This window comes from Pseudorasbora parva, chromosome 13, assembly GCF_024679245.1.
Source record: "Pseudorasbora parva isolate DD20220531a chromosome 13, ASM2467924v1, whole genome shotgun sequence".
Classification (NCBI taxonomy): Eukaryota; Metazoa; Chordata; class Actinopteri; order Cypriniformes; family Gobionidae; genus Pseudorasbora; species Pseudorasbora parva.
In genome coordinates, this window is record NC_090184.1 from 36,663,791 (window position 1) to 36,683,572 (window position 19,782).

Below are 19,782 nucleotides of genomic sequence, written 5' to 3' on the forward strand. Positions count from 1 at the left end.
GAACTGCATCCACTCAAATTTCTATCTATCTATCTATCTATCTATCTATCTATCTATCTATCTATCTATCTATCTATCTATCTATCTATCTATCTATCTATCTATCGAATAAAACTCTCCATTTTTACAAAAGGCAAGAAATCAGGTACTCGTATGAACAGTAATTAAAAGTAAAGACAGGAAACAGGATAAAAAGGCAGAATTTTGTTGAATCAATCTTTATTTAGCAACCACTGAGTTGAGAGGTGCCAACACTGAAAACATCAGCAGCGAGTAAGTGGTATTCCCCATTTCTTATGAGAATCTTGCTGTAATAATACACTTTACAAATTTTAATAGGCGATGTGAGAATGTTGGGAAGTTTTAAAAGTAAAACACTAAGGGATGAGTGTTTTGGTGGATTGTTAACTTCCTTTCCGCAAGGAAACATGATATGGCACAAAAGCTTTCTACAGATTAACGGACGAGAGACGGCAAAGAGAATATCATGGAAAAGGCACAACAGCCATTGAGAAACCAACAAAACTAACATGACTGCTGATAATTCCCACATTCATTCACATAACCTCAACAGTTTTCTCCCAGTGCATTAAATGCTTCTTTTAGAACGTCTTAAACTTCAATTACTATGACTTCAAGAAATGGCAAGGTAAAACAGAGTAAAATGCTGTAACAGCCAATCAACAGAAACCTACACTGTGCTGAGTACGGCAAACAGACCCCCCCAAAAATAAGGTTATTTAAAGTGCAGATGAACCAAGTCAGTCATGCTGGGAACGGAGTGATAATCAGTTGCAGAGTGTTCATGCATACAATTAAGAACGACTTTGAAGGAAAGATTTCAGTGGTACAACAAACAAAACAAAAAAAGAAAGAAAAAACAAAGGGTAGAATGTGAGTATCAACTGATACAAGTCTGTACCCTTAACCTACAATGAAGTAAATAAATAAAATCAATACTAATATAAAAAAATTCTAAAACTTTCCTCAGAATCTTAATCATTCATCAAGGATTTTTAAAGCTGAGCAAAATCCCCTTATCATCCTCTGTTGATTTGTAAGAGAATCACCTAACGCTTAATTTCACATGTGAAAGTAGGAAAGAGTTTTTTCAGAATAATTCTGAATACTATCAAGAAGCCTACAAGACTCTTGTATTTGCCGTTCCTCCGCGAGCGCGCTCCAGGCTACAGTGCGCGGGGCCGCTTGGGGTTAATCTGCTTGCTGGCTTGTTCCTCTTCTTGGAGAGTTGAACGGAATGACCTCACTTTATCTGATAATACAAGCAGACATCCATTAACACTCCATTTCAGCAGGAGAACACCAAACTCTTCTTATGAAAGGAAAAAATAACAGATAATTGTAAAGGAGATTCATTACCTCTGAGCTCGATAAGGATCTCAATCTTCTGGTCAAGAATCTGCTCGAGCTGAGAGGAGTATGTGTCCACGTCATAGTCCACCTCCTCAGTCATCTCCAGGAGAACCTTCTCGTCTTCGAGCCACCTGATAGACTCCTGTCAACACACACATCATTAGCAAATCCCTTTTCCAGTTTTGGGGCTGAGGCTTATCAGCGTATAAATAAACAGAAAAAAGCAAGCACAGCAAACCAAACGCTCTCGTGTGAAAGCACCATTAAAAACAAACACCTGAAACACAGCCCTGTGGTCCTCCAAAACCTGCTCCTCCATCTCCACTAGCTGAGATACTGCCTCATGGAACGTGAAGAGCTGAGGGGAGACTTCCTCCTCCTGTCAATATTCAAAAACAAGCTTTTATCCCACCTATAATAAGAAGTCTTAATGGTGTATGGTCCACATCCATATCTAAAAAGGAGAAGGAGGCAAACAAATCGAATGCCTGTCTAATTTCCCGGTTTACGTGCTTGTGTGCTTACATATCTTTACAAAGGATGAATACATTGATAACAAATAAAGCCTTTATAGGTGCACATAAATTATACTAAAATTAAAAATCAAAACAAAAGAACCATTAGTTACAAAACAACATTTGCATATATACACTTTTTGGGGGTCAGTACTAAGGTTGTTCCTTTAAAGAAATTGATCATTTTATTCAGCAAGGACACATTAAATTGATATAACAGGTTGACCAAAAGTCTTCCCAGGACATAGATATTTTGCTTATAGATAGCATTTTGTAATATAACAATCTTCTATCCATACAAAGGGGGCATACTTTAAATGTATTGAAATCTCATTGCCGGCCAAGTGTCCTGGTTTTTGGTAATCAAAATATGATCACACGTCATGAAAAGTGAAGCCAAAACATTTCAAGATTCTTTGATGAATAGAAAGAATCTTGAAATGTTTTGGCTTCACTTTTTTTTAGGATGTGTGCTGCAGCACTTGTATTCAGACAGTTGGTCACAAAATATACTTCTAAAAAGTATCAAAAGACAAAGCTCAAGTAATTTTCATTATAATGTCATCATGAATGCATTTTTAAAGCAGAGTAAGCAATAGGAAAATGCCTTTTTACATTCTGTTCACAGAGCAGTTTGAGGTCATCTCTCTGAGGGGAGTTGCCCAAATCCCAATCCTCATCCATGATGTCTAGCTGGTTGATGACGTTGACATTGGGGCGGACTCCCTCCGTCACAGCATTGGGATCCACGGTCAGCTCCTTCACTCTAAATGCACAAATTGACAGCATTTATGATGATGTTTTTAGAGCAATCATGCTGACCTAAATGACACCATGCACAGGTCACAGAACTGAAAAGCTTCAATATAGTCTGGGTCTTTAGCACATAGAACAATTAAAGTGTAACCTGACGTCCCACTGCATTCTCTTATTTTATTTTAAATCAGAATTACATTACATTACATTATTCATTAAAAAAATGTAAAGTCTAAAAGTACATACTTTTACCAATCATGGTAAATCTACAAAGAGGAACAACAGTTTACATTTTTTGAATACCATGATAAAATGCAGACATCAGTCTCCTTTCAAATGCAAAATACAACACAACATTTTTTTTGCCATTTGAGCAGTTAACGCAACCGTTTATGGTGTCATCTCATTTTTAACAAATACGTAGAGTATTTATATGCATTAATATTCATATTATAGGTTATTTCTAAAGGAGAAGGAAGGACAAGAGCACCACAGAAATGCCAGACATTCCCAGGGTTAGAAAATTAAATGACAGCAGATCAGAGGGGAAATGAAAAATGTTGACACCAAGCACAGCCATTAGTGAGACGTGAGTGCAGCCAATGTGTCTAATAAAACGAAACAGACTGTGGTTACACACATTGCTGTGCATGAGAATGTTTTTTTCATGCATCAGTTACAAGCCAACGTGGGATTTTGGTTATCCACTGAGCAGTGCTGGGGAAGCTATGGCATTTATAATTACATAACTTTAATAAATCTATCAGATTATATTATTTTGAATCAGAGCAGTATTTTTTTCGGAGAAGTATTTACTGTCAAAACAAAAATGACACTAAGATAACTATTGACTATTTACACAACATATGGATAAACAGCCTTTAACTAAATATATATTGATACAAACACGCTGTAAAATTCTATGCCGACTACTGAGTGAGTTAAATGAATCTGTAAATAATTTTTTGAAGTAGTCACTGAAATTAACAGTTTGACCTAAAATTCTCATGAAACAAAAATTACAGTAGTTTTTATGAATATTGGCCATTTCACACCGCAAATGTTAGCGGCGCCCATGAAAATCAATGAGTGCATTCACACCAGGAGCAGGAGCAGCGCGTGAGTGTCAAGCAGGATCGTCGCGTGAGCAGCAGTGAAGCGGGGGTTTCGGCAGCGAGCCTATTTTTGTTGCGCTGCTGACGCTCAATTAAAGTGAAAGTACACTTTTAATGGACAAAATAAGTATGATTTCACACAAAAAGTGCCCAAAATGCACACAAGAAGCACGTGTAGTGTTTTAACAAGAACTGGAGTATATGAAGAATAAAAAGAAACTGAAGAATAAAAAATATCTGTAGAAGATTTACCCATTTAAACTTATTTTAATTATTCAGTTTGGGTGAAAGTATGGTTATGATTATAACAAATAAAGTAAACTAGCCTGAAAAAAAAAGATAAAATTACTTTTAGTTTAGTATGTAATACTCAGACAGGTATAGGCTCTAGCATTGTAGGAGCTGCTGCCGTGACGCTGTACAAACGCTTCCACTGTGAATACTCTCGCGCATCTGCAGCTGCAGTGACGGTGTAGTTACGCTGATGTGCAGCTCACGCAGTGCTCACGCTTGTGGTGTGAAACGGCCGTAACAATACCAGTAAAATGTGACAGTAGAATTTTGACATCCCTAAGTAGAACATTGTAATTCATTTAAAGGAAGTGTATGTAAGATTGTGGCCAAAACTGGTACTGCAATCGCTATCCCCACTCCCTCCTGACTTGAGGTTGCCAGATAAGCTGCAGCATCCAGCAGGAACGTTTTTAGATCTGCAGTTGTTGTAACTAGAGCAGATCTGGCAAACCGGATGCTGAAACACTACTGACTTTGTGATTGGTAGACAGGTGGAGGGTGGAGCTTCAGGTTAAAACATCAATATCAGTTGAGGGCTGCAACAACAACTTATAAATGACAATATCCTGGCCGGACTACTGCTGTCAGTGATATAAGTATTTGAAATTAACATGATTTATTAATGTCTAGTGACATATCAGAGCCATTTTATGATTAATTAAAATACATTTCTTACATACAGTTCCTTTAAATTAAACATCCTACTTGAGTGATCAACTAACTATGGTTTAGTTTATTAAGTTATAAGACTGGAATACAATACAATTGAAAAAGACTGGTACAGGGGTTTGTTCATAATTTTTTGCTACCCAAGATGGAAAAAAATACTTGTTCATGAAAAAGCTACAATTTGAAACCAGCTTGGCTACTATTTACGCTATTACCACTATTTTCAGTTACTCCCCAACACTGCTGCCGTGTATAGGGGCTTTCACACTGGAGGAACCTTTTCTAAGCTTCTAAAATATTTGGCAGAAGTACCCAGGTTTTGTTGTGTTTGCACGGCAGGAACTAAGAACGATTTTAGTTCTAGATACTCCTCCTTTTAGGGGAATTAATTTAGCTCCTACTTCAGAATAGGGTCTAACCAAGAACAATAGGAACTACCAGTGACGTAAGTGTACGCTGATTGGCCAAAAGGACTACCAGTGATGTAAGTGTACACTGATTGGCTGAACGGACTACCAGTGACGCAAGTGTACACTGATTGGCCGAACGCATGCGAAATACCAGCAACCGCCATTTTAAAACAAACACACAGATTATAGCCTTATATTTAATTCAGAAACTAACTCTACGAATATGGAAAACAGTGATAAATGGACCTTTCGACCTTTACACTAAAAAGAAAACCCAACGCAACTTTGAGGGGGCTAAGCAAAACATAATTATGTATTTTGCTCAGCTAGCGACGTTAACCACACGGCAAACGCTAATAATTTTTCATACCGTCAACTTTCTTTGTATAACAGTTCTTTCTTATAACATTGTAGATAGGACTGTTAAACAGATCAAAGTAATGAAGATGGAGATTTTAAGAGCTGTGTGCTCAGACTTTGGCAATCGACAACATAATGGACTGCATTTATATAGCGCTTTGGATGGCCATGGGTCTGTTAAAAACGCTATATAAATGCAGTCCATTATGTTGCCTCACCTTCCCTCATTTATACACCAACGGCGGTGTCAGCCATCCAAAGCACCATCCAGCTCGTCGGGAGCAGCTGGAGTTAGGTGTCTTGCTCATGGACACCTCAACACCTGGTCAGGTGGAACCGGGGATTGAACCACCAACCTTCCGGTTTGTAGACAATCTACATGAACCACTGAGTTAAAATCAAAATAAATAACATCAAATTAAAATAAAAGTCACAACAAGCGCGGCTTACGTCACTCCAGAGTTCCTACTGGCGGTGCAAATGCAACCAGGAAAATTGTCCTATGGGTGGCCTACCCTGGTGTCTAGTTCCTTAAACTAAGTTCCTATAACTTTCCAGTGCGAAAGTCCCTTATCTGACCGAGGATAAGGTGGGAAGCTGCGTAGACATGTGCTCATACTCATAGGTAGGAGAGGGTTCAGAGCGACTTCCTCCCCCCTGAGAGAAGGGGATGTCAGATGGGCTAATCCCAAACTCCTTTACTCTGAAGACAGTCAAGAAAGAACAGAGAAAAACAGCAAGACAGAGAGAAGAGCCAATCAGGATAGACAAGTTACGACAAGACTTAATCCTATCAGCACTTGCATGTCAAATCATTGGTAAATTGATGTAAATTAAATCAGACACTGAAGGCAACCTTTTGAGTGATAATTAAAATATCTTCAAAATGGTACAAAAAACCTGCATTGGCAAGAGTTCTACTTTTTCATGAATGCACAACACCGTGCCACGTCCTCACCTGTTGGCATATCTCAGAGTGTTCAGTGTGTTCTCACAGGAGGCCATACCAGGAGAGATAGTGGCAATCTGAGCAGGCAACAGACACAATAAGAGCTGTGCAAACAGGCAAATCCCAATGTTTGAGAGAGAGGGCTTAATTAAACTTACCATGCATGTCCTGGAGTTCTCACCAATAAATGAGTCTCTGAGGACTTGTGTGAGCTTGCTCGCTCTGAATGGGGTGTGAGGCTTATTACGACCCAGAGCTCTGATACATTCCTAATATTTGGGATATGCAAAATCACAGTGATTAATTTAAAAATTCAAAAATGATCAAAAGTTTGCCAAGCCATGTTCTAGAGTTTGCTCTGGGGTGATATTTTTAAGACACCGACCTTTAGAGCCAACAGACTCTTGTTAATTTCGGCTCCCTCTAAACGAGTCTGCCGATCAGCGCTGGACGTGTCGGCTCCACGCTCATTACCTGCCAGATCAATGAGTGAGAATTTGCCATGCATCTTGCCCTTCCTTCGTAGTATGATTTGGAAGACAGCATGGCTACGGGACGAGTGGGCATTGGCTGAGGTCTGTCCCGATGTTCTGAAATGGTAAATAGGAAGAAAATCAAGTCAGGAGGGCCTGAAGTATGTATTGAGACATAGTATGGGCCAAATGCAAATAGCAGAGATCATGAATCATATTGAGGAATATATATATATAGGACATATATAGGAATTTTATACACCAGCAAATAATTCAATGTACATGTTAATTGATTTACCCATCAAGTATTACCTGCAGCTGTTCCCCATTTCAATGAGTTTGAGAACGTCCTCGGTGCATTTGACCTCACGTTCCTGAAGCCCAACCACTTGCACCTGCTGCTTTCCATCTTCTAGCACGCGCAGCTTAGCCTTCCGATTCAAAAGATCAAATACCTAAAGACAACAAAGATTTTAAACGAATTGTCCTTTTTTTTCTTTTTTCTTTTTTTACAAATAGGCTCACATCAGATCCATGAGTCAACAGTTTTCTAAAATAACACTCCTGTCCTGATAATCAAAAACAAATCAATGAATGGACACATTTTGTGAAATGAAAATGATCCAGTCATGCAAATGTGTAAAATTCTTCAAATGGTATTCACAACACATTTTCAATTGTTTCACAGAACGCGAATGCAACTCAGCCACTTGCCTTTCCACTGTAAATTTCAAAGAACGTTGCGTAAACCTGAAGATCCAGCTTCTTATAATTTGGTTTCTTCAGCATGAGAAAAACATCTCGAGCTGTGTGAACAACACATATATGAATGAGTTGCTTGATAGAAATTACAAGACTAAACAAATTACAGGACCAAATAAACATAAATTACCAGCTAATGCATAGATTCCTTTAGAACAATCCTGGTTCTTTCCTGAAAAATCTCCACCCATGGTCTAAAAAAAAAGAAGCAATTGATGAAAAATTAGCAGTATAGGTATTGTGGTATTTTTTTAAGTACAAAAGCTACTAAATATCCAAAAAGGATAGTTATTTATACAATTATATTAAAAGAACAATTCTTACATGAGTTTTTCCACTCCCTGTTTGACCATAAGCAAAGCATGTGGCCATTCCTCTATCAAAGATGGTTTCCACAAGAGGCCTTGCAGTAAACCTGTGGAGAGAACAGATATAAGTTATTTTCCTCTGATAGCGGCCAATTCCCAGCTTCCTTTTTAGAGAAAGATTCTTGTTAATGAATAATGAATCCTCCTCTACCTGTAAACCATTTCATTTGTTGTGCTGTCGTCAAAGGCATAATCGAAGCGGAATGTTTGGTTCTCTAGGTATCGAGTCAGGTCCACCTTCTGTTTTGGTTCATGAACCATGACAACATCTTTACTTGGAATAGTGATCACATCTAGGTCCTTTACTGTCAACTCTACAACACAAATGATAAATAAATACACAAGTCAATCAAAAATAAAACAGAAGTAGAGCAATCGTCATTTCTGAGGCATTACCTTTTTTATTGAGGGGTCGTTTCCTAACACAAACACATATTCTGTGCTCTTCAATCTGTCGAAACATGAATTATGTTTTACTTCTCAAAGTAAAATTTTGTACTCAACTTCCAAGACTTTTTCTTATTAATACATTTTTATAATAATAAGATACACTTTAATTTTGTTTTCAGTAGTACCATCATCATCATCATCATCATCATAAAATGTGAATCTCAAATACAGATTGCTTTGAACATGTCCATGAACATGAAAAAATTATAAATAAATAATCATCATCATAAAAATAAAACAACAAAAAACACATTCATGAACAATTACCACAATAAAAAAAAAAATGGAAAAATATAAAATGGTAGTATTTGTTGTATTACATTTCATTTCATTTAAGCTAAATTATTATTTAAAAATTATTTTTATTTTTTTTAAATATGACCCAGATATTTCTTTATTAATACCTACCAAATCTGTTGTGGTTAGTGGTCGATAGTCCAGACTTGCTCTGAAGTCTCTGATCATCTGAAGTATTTCATAGTTTGGAACCGTTGTATCAATTTCCTTTAAAACAAAAGCAGATTCACAATAGGAACACTAGTCCCTGATGGAGTTTTGGTTCCTTGCCACTGTCGCCTTTGGCTTGGCTTGCTCAGTTGGGGACACTAAAATTATGATTAAAGTTATTCAACTAATTATACAAATAAAATTTATGAATTAGGTTTTATTTAATTCTATAAACTATAATACTGATATGCCAACATTGTCACTATATGATAAATTAAAATAAGCTGATAACATCACTGTTTTCTCCAGTACGACTGTACAGCCAAACCTAATTTTGTTGCAATATTGTCCTGTTTGACACTGTGAAGCTGCTTTGACACAATCGTGATTGTAAAAGTGCTATATAAATAAAGTTGATTGATTGATTGATAGTCAAACCCGAGAAACACGTTACAATTAGAAGCTGAGAGACGAGGCAGAGAGATATAATGACAGAAAGATGAGAAGAAGTCTCACCTGTGCTCGCTTCTCTCTCAGTTCCTGTTGCTGTAGCCTGCGTCGCTCCCTCTTCTCCTGCAATTTTTCTACTTCCTTCACACAGTTTGACTTCCTCCTTGCTGTTGGAGGGCAGACAGACACACAATTCCATTTTAACAAAGGCAACAATTGCTTCCTCTCTTTCAGCACACCCGCCCTCTTCCACTCTGTATCTCCCTCTAATATAAGTGTGTATTTGTGTAGACAGAGTGGCTATAGAGGGAAGCCAGAGCCTTTGGCAGCTGGCACATGGTAGCGCCAAAAGCCCTCTCAATCTTTAAGAGGTCTATTCTATGAGCAGACCTTTTCCAAAGTCAGTCGCTCAACATATCCAAAATTACTTTTTCCTATTACATGCAAACAATAGTACCAGTCAAACATAGAATAAAGGATTAGGCCACATAATTAAATCATTAATATTCATGTTACTGACTGTAATTTCATCTACTTAAAATCTGCGCAATTTGAACAATGACTCATATCACAACACTAAACTAGGGGTAGATATTTTTAGACACCAGGTGATTTTATTTAATCGGAATTCAAAGAGTTATGAACCAATTACAAAATGATTCTCTTTGCATCAAAATTTTGTAGCAACAGCATAGGTGAATATATAACTGCAGTGATCCACCAATAGACACTGTATGGAACCTTCTCAGTAGTTTATCTGTAGTTTTGTCACTGCATATGCTTTTCCAATAAACTGACTAATACAATTATTATTCATACATTTGTGAAGATCAACAAGACATCCGTGAATCAATTATGCCCTCATCCTCTGCAATAAACAAGCAAATCAATTCAAACAAATCAGTCAATAAATGCAGTATGCAGGATGTGCAGTGCACAGAAAACAGGCTGAACATTTTGAGTTCAGATTAATTCGGCAGACAGACTCTTGTAAGCTTCATAAATCAAAAGCAAAAGGATTAATCGGGGTGGTTCAGAGTCAGATCAAGGCTGCCTGGTCGCAGACAGTCACAGAAATTCAGAGGGGCGTCAGGGTACACCCTACGAGATTTGAGCCAAGATACGGACAGATGAGCAAGGTTAGGTTTACTGCAAAATAAAGACTCTAAAAGGGTGCTTTCTCTTTATGAATGACATGCATCCTCTGCAGGAGGCCTCAGTTCAGCTTTTAGAGTTGTCCTATGGGGGAAAGGGGGTTGACTTGAAAAGACTGAAAAGCACTGAGGAGTGTCATATTACCGTTTTGTTGCTGAGTTAGCTGACTTTGGATCTGGCTCTGTGTGGGCTGAGAAGGTTGTTGTGCTGGTGGAGGGGGTGCTGATTCTGGCTGCTGCTGCTGCTGCTGCTGCTGTTGGGCCGGACGTGCCCGAGTCGAGCCAACTTTAAAACAGAACACATAAGAGTAAACAAATCACACTCAGACTATGTCTGAAAACTTAGGCATAACAGGAGCACTCAAACATGCCTACGATGCGCAAAAATGGCATTCAAGTAGACAGTTCTCCAAATTTCGAAAAAGCCAGTCAGCGTAGTAGTGTAGTATGCTGCTAAAACAACTATAAGTTATTTAATTAAACTCTAAACTTTGTTGATATTAGGGCTGCACGATTATGACAAAAATCATAATTGTCGATTATTCCCTTGAAATTGCAATTGCGATTATTAAATATGATTATCACATTTTTACATGTTGTTTTGAATAGCTTTATACTAGAGGTTTACCAATAAACTTGTCACGATTCGATATAAATCACAATACTTAACTTATCAATGAATTTATTGATTTTTAAGACAATATAAAGAGGTTTTTTTTACTTTCTTTAAAAAAAATTATTATTATTAAAATAAAATATTATTATTGTATTAGTATCAGGACCCACAAATATTCCCCAATTACATCATTATACATTATATTCAACATTGTAGTGGTATTAGAGTCCTGCAACGGGTCGGGTACCTGCGGGTATAAACATAAAATGTATGCGGGTACCAGCATAAAAGTGGCTAAAATGTGTGGATTTAGACATTTATAAAATTCACGGGTGGGCATGTGGGCGGATAATTAACTCTGTGCAGGCGGGTAGCGCGGATGAAAAATATGTGCAATATTTCTGTGGTGAGGTGGAGGAGCGCGCAAGACCGGGGTGTGATTGTGAATGAGCCACACCGGTCTCGGGTCGTCTGAGGGAGCTCGCAGTCCTATAAGAACGTGCGACACCAATAAAGGATGAGAGATCACAGACCTGGATTTGACGTTGAGTTGTGTTTACGCTTTGTGTGTGTGGCAGTTGTCTGTGAGGGGCTGCCCACGTTACTTTCGTTTTATTTGGTTAAAGTCTTTTAAATGTTCACTGGTTCCCGCATCCTTCTTCCCCCCCGAACATTCTGTATTACAATTTCTATGTCCAAATTACCATTACCCACACACACAACAACGATATGCCATTTGACCCATCACTTGACCACCACTGCGACATTGCAACTTTTGTCTATGCCTCTCATAGCCCAGATGGAGCGAGCGTTGCAGGAGTAGCAATGGATGAAGTAAAAGTAAAGCGGGTGAGTGGAGTATATGAAATTGTTGACAACGAGTCTTTAAAGGCGCAGCCAGTTTCATTAGCCCATTCATGACGCTGTTGATGTTGAGAAAGGTGCAAGGTAAAAAATAAAGCATTTTAATTGGAATGATTTTAGCGTGATTTATCGCGGGCACGGGTCGGGTAACGGGCCAAATATTAACGGGTCTGGAGGGGTGCGGATTTAATTTTGATATTTTCACGGGTCGGATCTGGTGCTAAACCTTGCGGGTAAGGGCGGGAGCGGGTCTCCAAAAATGGACCCGCGCAGGACTCTGAGTGGTATAATGTAGTAATGTCACTGAGACCCATTTGAACGTCCGTGTTTACTAGCCTACAGTATGCGAGTCATGGTATATCTGGTCATCAGATAAAGCCAATATTTTGTCTCTTTAGAAGACTTGGATTAGACACTCAATTAGTTATTTTTTTACAATGCTTTTATGACATTTATTGGATCTTTTTGATCCAACGTTTGAAAGGAATGAGTACCCAGAAAAGCACTATATAAATGTAACTAATTATTAATTATTATAGGAATGAACAGTCCCGCCGCTGGCCATCTTGATGCCCTAAGCATCAATACTTTATGATGCCCGTGGCAGTGGGAATGAACTTAAATGGCGGGACAGAAATCGCAAGTTTTATAACAAACATCTTAATTTGTGTTTAGGAGCTAAACGAAACAACATATAGGCTGTGTGCACTGTGGGCTGTGTTCTGTGCTATTTCACGAGCATTCGTCCAGTCAGCTTACTGCTGTCACAACGTAACATGCTATCTAAGCACATTTTTGTAGCAACTGCGGCTTTGAAAGATTACATAATCGTAGCATCCATAATCGTAATCGCGATTAGAAATTCGATTAATTGTGCAGCCCTAGTTGATATGTTTTTTTAATCAGTCACAATAAGATCAATAAAATGCATTTAGAAAATAGATTGGGTGAATTTTCATTTCATGTCGACATTAACCCTATAAAGCCTACCACATATATATTTGCTGTGCAAAATTTCTAAAGTCTCCACATTGTGGTTATTGCTCTGTTGCAGGAAAGTAGATGAGATTTTGTGGGACAATGTGGAACATTGGTGTGAGAGATAAATTTACTAATATTGAGACCTGTTCACTCCAAGATTAATAACTATAATGATAAAGATATATAAATAAAAATGTCAAAGCTGATGAACGATAAATCCAATGACAGCCAATCAGAGTCCATCCTTCTTCAGAGAGCTTGAGCATTTAAAGTGGCAGACAATAAAACTCAGTGTGCACTAATAATAAACACTACGTTATCATTCTTGTTGTGAACGGGCCTTTATACTATGTAAACATTGATTTGCATTAGTAGGTAAAAATCACATTTTATACTAAAATACATTTCCTCAGGTAGCGACTAGATAATTTTTCTTTATTAGACTATGCAAATATTTCATACGTTTTTACCAGATTCAGTGCATCTTGAACTTATTTTTTTGTTGGGTCTGGCAGGTTTGATCAGGATTTTCTTATCCTGAATGTGTCTGGATGAAGTCCTGGCTGGTGTAGCTGTATTAAATGATTTTTTATGAGGTTCACACTGATTCTTTTGCTCCGTCCAGTCGTCATCTGCAGAAAAAAACGTCTCTACGTATGCGTTGGTTGGTAGACCATGATGGCTGCGCAAAAGGATTTTTAAATGGCAATTAAATTTTAAGTATTATATTGTTTGTTGTGGTATTGTAATTTCAAAGAAGAAATATAATATATAATTGAAATTTGGGACAGAGTATTGATCATAAAACGAAGCATGTCAATATTATCTTACTATACTAACAATAAACATATGTAAACTGTTTTTTAATTTAGTTTTTTAATATTTTGTCTAAAAATAAAAACCGTCTATAAACCGTTTCATTTCAAAAACTGTTTTTTTTACTATTATTTTATGTCAGGCTATACAGTGAATATTATATTATTGCAAAATAATACTGAATAATTATTAATAGCACTGAATAATTCTGTAATACAAAAGTACCCCATTGAGGTAAAGTGCATGTGGAGTGTGCAATCTCTGAAAACACTGCATCAGACAGTGCACAATGAGCCTGTCACATGCACGTGTCACCCCTTCATTTTGAAGCACCCAGCACACGCATATTTAATTAAATCACAGTCTTTAGCAGATTAATAATCGCACATGGACATACCGCAAATCAGAAATTATTTTGATTTATTGTGCAGCTCTAATCATATAATAGCAAATATACCTCTGTTGTCTCTGGATGGGATTTCACTCCTACCCGGTGCAATAGTTCTACGATTCTGCACACAAACAAAAGCACACAAAAAGGTTCAAAAGATGCATCCAATTAGAATGCAAATTCAACTTTTAACTCTGACCTTGTACAAACCTTAGGGATTTTGTTGACTTTCACAGAGCTGGGTGTAGGAGGCGGTGGTGTAACAGGGCTCAAGGAAATCTCTTCCTCTGCAGCAACATCTGGATTTAGTGAGAATATGCACTCCAAATCAATCTGTTATAAAAATAAAGAGAGCAAGCGGTGAAAATTACAAGAATAAAACATCACTTGGAAATCACTATAATGAAATCACATCATTATAGTTAGTGATTAATTATTATAATGATGATAAAGTTATTAGTTCACTCATAAATGAAAATTATCCCATAATTTACTCACCCCCATCTCATCCAAGATATTTGTGTCTTTCTTTCTTTCTTCAGCCGAAAAAAAATTACGTTTTTGAGGAAAACATTCTAGGATTTTTCTTCACATAATTGCAACCAACGTGACCTTTTCATCATGATTGCTCAATCCGTGGTGTCACAGAGCAGCACTAGATGGGCAATTTCGGTTAAAAGTGTGTGTGTTTTTTTATTAAGAAAATGACTGATGGTTTCGCTAGATAAAACCCTATTCCTCAGATGGGATTGTGCAGAGCCCCTTAAAGCCATTCGAAGCCCTTTGAAACTGCACTGATTTCAACATTTTAGTTGCCATTGAAGTTGTTGAAGTTGTTGAAGTTATTATATGGAAAAAATCCTGAAATGTTTTCCTCAAAAAAACGTCATTTCTTTTCCACTGAAGAAAGAAAGACATGAACAGCTTGGATGAGATGTTGGTGAGCAAATTTCCAGGACATTTTCATTTTGAAGTAAACTAATACTTTAATATAAGTCTGGTGGTATTTGTCTGAAAGCAGAATGTCATATACACCTAGTATGGCTGAGGGTGAGTAAAAAAACAAGGTAATTTTCATTTTTAGGTGAACTATCCCTTCAAAGCTGCTGTCCATAACTTTTTGTGTTCAAGATTTACAAAAATTATATAATGAGAATGTAAAACATGAATCCATTTTCCAAACCGTTTTTTTGTCTTATCCTGAATCATTAGGGTGCAGTAACAGTTATAATAATTGTTTATATTGGGACTGATTCAGACCGGTCTGGTAGCAACTGCTGCGGATGAGCACAGTCCCTGCATGACTCGCCATAGACATAGAAAGAAGTAGCTCCGGTGTCATGACAAATCCTGCCCCCCTGTGAAATCGTGTCTGCTGGTAGCGGTTTTAAATGCCTAATCAAAAGTTGTTATACATGGTTCTGGACAATCAATTGTTTAAAAATAACTAAATAATAAACTATGAATTCATTGCCATACTAAGTACACACGCAAAACATTTATTTGAAATATGTAATTGATTGCTATAATGGTAGCAAAAACATGTTCTGAATTATATACTTATATAAGCACTTATAGCTTCAGTTATATACCACTAATATATGAAACACATGCTTTGTAAGACGTTAAAGACTATTTTAACACAATTTAAACAGCAAAAATCAAAACGCGATTGTGTAAGAATTGTAATCAGGCTCTGAACAGATTACCTATTAAAATTTATTTCAGCCAATAGAATCGCTCTTGGGGTCCTTGCGGACACGATTTCACAGGGGACAGGATTTGTCATGACACCGGCTGTAATGTTCTCCAGCAAGACACATACAGTTCTGTTTATTAACCGTTAGAGCGCAAAAAGTTACAGACTGCAGCTTTAACTAAAACTGAAAATGATTTTTGAAATAAATGTTAAGTGAAATAAAATAAAATATAAAAAACTTACTTGATGTACTAATATATAATTTTATAGTTATGTTTTTTATGTTATATTGTTTTATCTAGTATATTATTTAGCTTTTTTATTTATGAAAACTATATACATTAAAAAACACCTATTAAATGCACAACAAAACTATTAAAATGTTTTACTAAAATTGAAAATATAAAAATAAATGCTAAAATAACACTGATCCAATTCATTCAGAATATCCTAATATAAAAAAAGGTTCATTGTTTGATTGCAGAATTCATATTTGAAAGGAACACACAGCACGTGTCCACTGACTGAGGGCTTACAGCACCCTAACAACACCAGAATGTTGTTCCATCCATAATTAATAACATAGGCAGCTGAGAGGCTACTAGACTTACCTCTTTTCCTTTGGTGTCTCCATTTTCTATCCATTCCACGGTAACACTGTCATTATCTTCATTTAAAGAGGTCACCATGGCCTGGTGTATTCGCCCTGTAACAAATCCAACAGCTCTAAGTGAGAAAGACAAATGGAAAAACATTCATTCATATGTTTAAAAATTTAAATAAGTTTGAGTGGATCTTGAAAGGGTTATGTCCGCAAAAATCGACTTCTCATGACACTTCAGAAGTTGTGCGTATCAACTACTGAAAAGTCTCAGACCATCACCGAAAACAAACAGCCATGTTTCCGTATCTATTATTCAGAGCTATTCCTGCTCGCACGTCTCCATCCCTGCAATTATTCAACAGAGGCATCAGCAGGAAAAAGCACATATTATCCTGCCATAAAACAAGCTATTTAAAACCCCAGCTTGCAACATCAAGAAGACAAAAAAAAGTAAAGACCCTGTTTTAAGTAAAAAAGGAGCATTAGAGACCTCCTCTGTTTAAAATGTCACAAGCACTGTTCGTCTTCAGAGAGCATGTCAAGAGTCATCTCTATTACGCAATACATGAAACTTCCCAAAGAGACAGGAGTGGTTTGTTTAACACGTCAACACATCCAGGCTCATTTGTATCTTTGCTACAAACTCAAGTTAAATATGACGCAGACTTCTCAAAGAGATACAATCATAACCTGTTCCGACAGTCTTCAAAATTATATTGATGCGAATACCAATGAAAACAACTTGATGGCAATTGCAGATTTACTGTTGAAATCTTCATTAAACATCTTAAATATATTGCCTTTTTATGACAAAATTATAAAATACAGACTATCTGTGTCCCTAACAAATATAAAGAACATTTTGTGTTTCCTTTTACACAACATTAACTTACCATTAAAATCCAATGAAATGTACCAGTAGTAATATTACTATTGTTGTTATTTATGCAACGTTGTTTTATTATCTAAATGGGAAAAAGTTTTCATCTTTGTCTTGGGCTGTTTATAAACATACACAGTTTTAACCTTAAAATATTATTATTTAAAAAGTGAAGTAGTTATCCAAAGTTTCCACACAAAAAATTAAAAAAAAACATTAAATACATTTCTTTACACATAAAAGCCTTTATTTATAAGTTATTCAAATGTGAATAGTGTTAATATATTTATAATCAGTCACTGATCAAGTCTATAATAATGACAAGGCCAGACGGATGAGATTAATCTCTTGGACCAAAGAATGACACATTACATAACTTTTTGGGAACTTGCTTGTCATCTTCAAACCATGACATCTGTTATTATAAATACGGAAACTCTCAGATGTAATCATAACTTCAAATGAGTGACTTGTGTGAAGTGAGCTGAATCAAAACTTATAGTGGGCTCAAAACTACCAAGCTAAACCAGCTGGTTTGAGTGAACCCAACAACCCTTCTCTCTCCAGTCTCCACACTATTTACACCCAATCTGTAAAACAAAACATTCATTTGCAAGTGACTTAAGATGGCTAACTCACATAAACTTAGAATCTACAGGACTTACATGATACTATTTCCTACCAATATAAGACATAACTAATTCCCCAATAATTTGGATCAACTAAATAAGTTGCTGCGCTCAAATAAAGTACAATCGCACACATTATGAATAACTAAACAAACTCCACCCGGGTTTAGCAGGTGGCTAACGTAAACCTACAGTTGCACTGTTGATTGACACAAGCTCGTTAACTACCCCGGCAACCAGCGGCAACAGACTAAACTTAACGCCATATATCGATTTATACCGGGCTCAACCGCCTAAACTGTCGTTTCTGTCATGTGTATGTGTGAGGTAACGTTAGCATCCGTTAGCCGAACCGGGGCAACGACTTTAACGGACGGTTGCAAGCGACCCAAATATGAACTCACCATCGCTGCGCTTTATCTCCACATAAATCCCCACGACGATCTTACCGAAGTTCACCGCCATGGCTCATTTATGGGACGAATGCAATACTCAAATAGACGGGCGTGTGGTTACTAAAAAACAGTGTTTGTGTTTGAATTTTTCACATTTGTTGTTCCGTGTTGCTAAAAACCGGGAGGCGGCCAAAGCGCGAGACATAAAAGAGGGAGTGAGTACAGAGCGCGTGCGCGGGGGACATTCGATTTACGTGTTTTTTTTTCTCCTAACACAAGTCCCGCCTTTGGCAGAATCGGCACTAGGATTGGCTAGAAGCAGCTGGCGGTTTGCGATCGGGCAGTTGAGGTAACCCTATGAGGTAACCTTAGCAACCAGAGTAAGCGGATGAAGGTTTGATGGCTGTGCTTGCTCTTCTGACAGTGGTACAGAGTACAGACTCAGAGATGGTGGCTGGTGCCCCCCACTGGGAGTTGGTGCTGCCCTACGCAAACTGCGTACTCTACGTATAGGGAGGGGCGGCACTGAGTAAGTTAGGGACATTGAATTTTGGGTGCGTCTCATTTAGCTCCCTAGTCAAGGGGCACTGACAGTCTCACAGAGTCAATGGGCTGACTCCTTAATCAGCGCCCTGACTACTGAACTAGGGAACTGATTAGTTAACCCTTAGTTTGGAGAAATATGTCAGTTGGGAAGAAAAAAAACATATATCAAGAAACCAATAGGTACAATTAGCTTGTAAAATATTGTAGCCTATATTTTGCGTGTTTTACAACTGATGAAGTCCTTGATGATTCGTCAACAATTCCAGTATTTCATATGAAAACCCTTTTCTCCTATAAACAAAAAGGAGAAAAGGCAAATAAAGTGGGTTAATGGCAGTGCAATTTTTTTTTAAATTTGTTAAACTAGGCTAGGTTGACAACGCATGATTATGATTAATAAATAATTAAGGAAAATAAATAAACTACACAAAAGTATTGGGAACAAGGATCTGATTTGATTGAACGAGAGGGACTATATCGGTTGAGGGCCTACAACTTTGCTGTCATTTGGTGTTTATGATGCCTGCAGGTCTTTGTGTTTTTAGAGTTTCTGTTAATTTAGTGGTACATTTTACTTAATTAAAACATTAGACGTATTTCAGCTATATATATATATATATATATATATATATATATATATATATATATATATATATATATATATATATAGCTGAAATACGTCTAATATATTTCTATATATTATACGGTGTAGCCATATATATATAGCTACACCGTACACCTACTGTGCAAAAGTCTTAGGTATATTAGTTTTCACACACACACACAACATTTTTTAAGCCAGTTATTTGTATAAT

General features: G+C 37.1%; 1 protein-coding gene across 3 annotated transcripts; it reads right to left on the reverse strand.

Annotated features, from left to right (window-relative positions):
* Window positions 1-189: 189 nt before the first annotated feature.
* kif2a (kinesin family member 2a) lies at window positions 190-18,656 on the reverse strand. Of its 3 annotated transcripts, none has more exons than XM_067414239.1 (21): window positions 18,431-18,656; window positions 16,525-16,619; window positions 14,425-14,547; window positions 14,281-14,335; window positions 10,692-10,832; window positions 9,459-9,559; window positions 8,904-8,999; window positions 8,442-8,496; window positions 8,197-8,359; window positions 8,002-8,092; window positions 7,808-7,871; window positions 7,630-7,721; window positions 7,228-7,370; window positions 6,828-7,032; window positions 6,601-6,711; window positions 6,452-6,519; window positions 6,113-6,196; window positions 2,505-2,655; window positions 1,652-1,753; window positions 1,381-1,516; window positions 190-1,273 (listed from the first exon to the last, which is right to left on the reverse strand). In XM_067414239.1, the coding sequence occupies exons 1-21, from the start codon at window positions 18,489-18,491 to the stop codon at window positions 1,188-1,190; spliced, it is 2,223 nt and encodes a 740-aa protein (XP_067270340.1). In that variant the 5' UTR covers window positions 18,492-18,656; the 3' UTR covers window positions 190-1,187. The 3 variants fall into 3 exon arrangements, with proteins under 3 accessions (XP_067270340.1, XP_067270341.1, XP_067270342.1); XM_067414240.1 differs by having other exon boundaries at window positions 16,525-16,639; window positions 18,431-18,654; XM_067414241.1 differs by lacking the exon at window positions 6,113-6,196.
* Window positions 18,657-19,782: the final 1,126 nt, after the last annotated feature.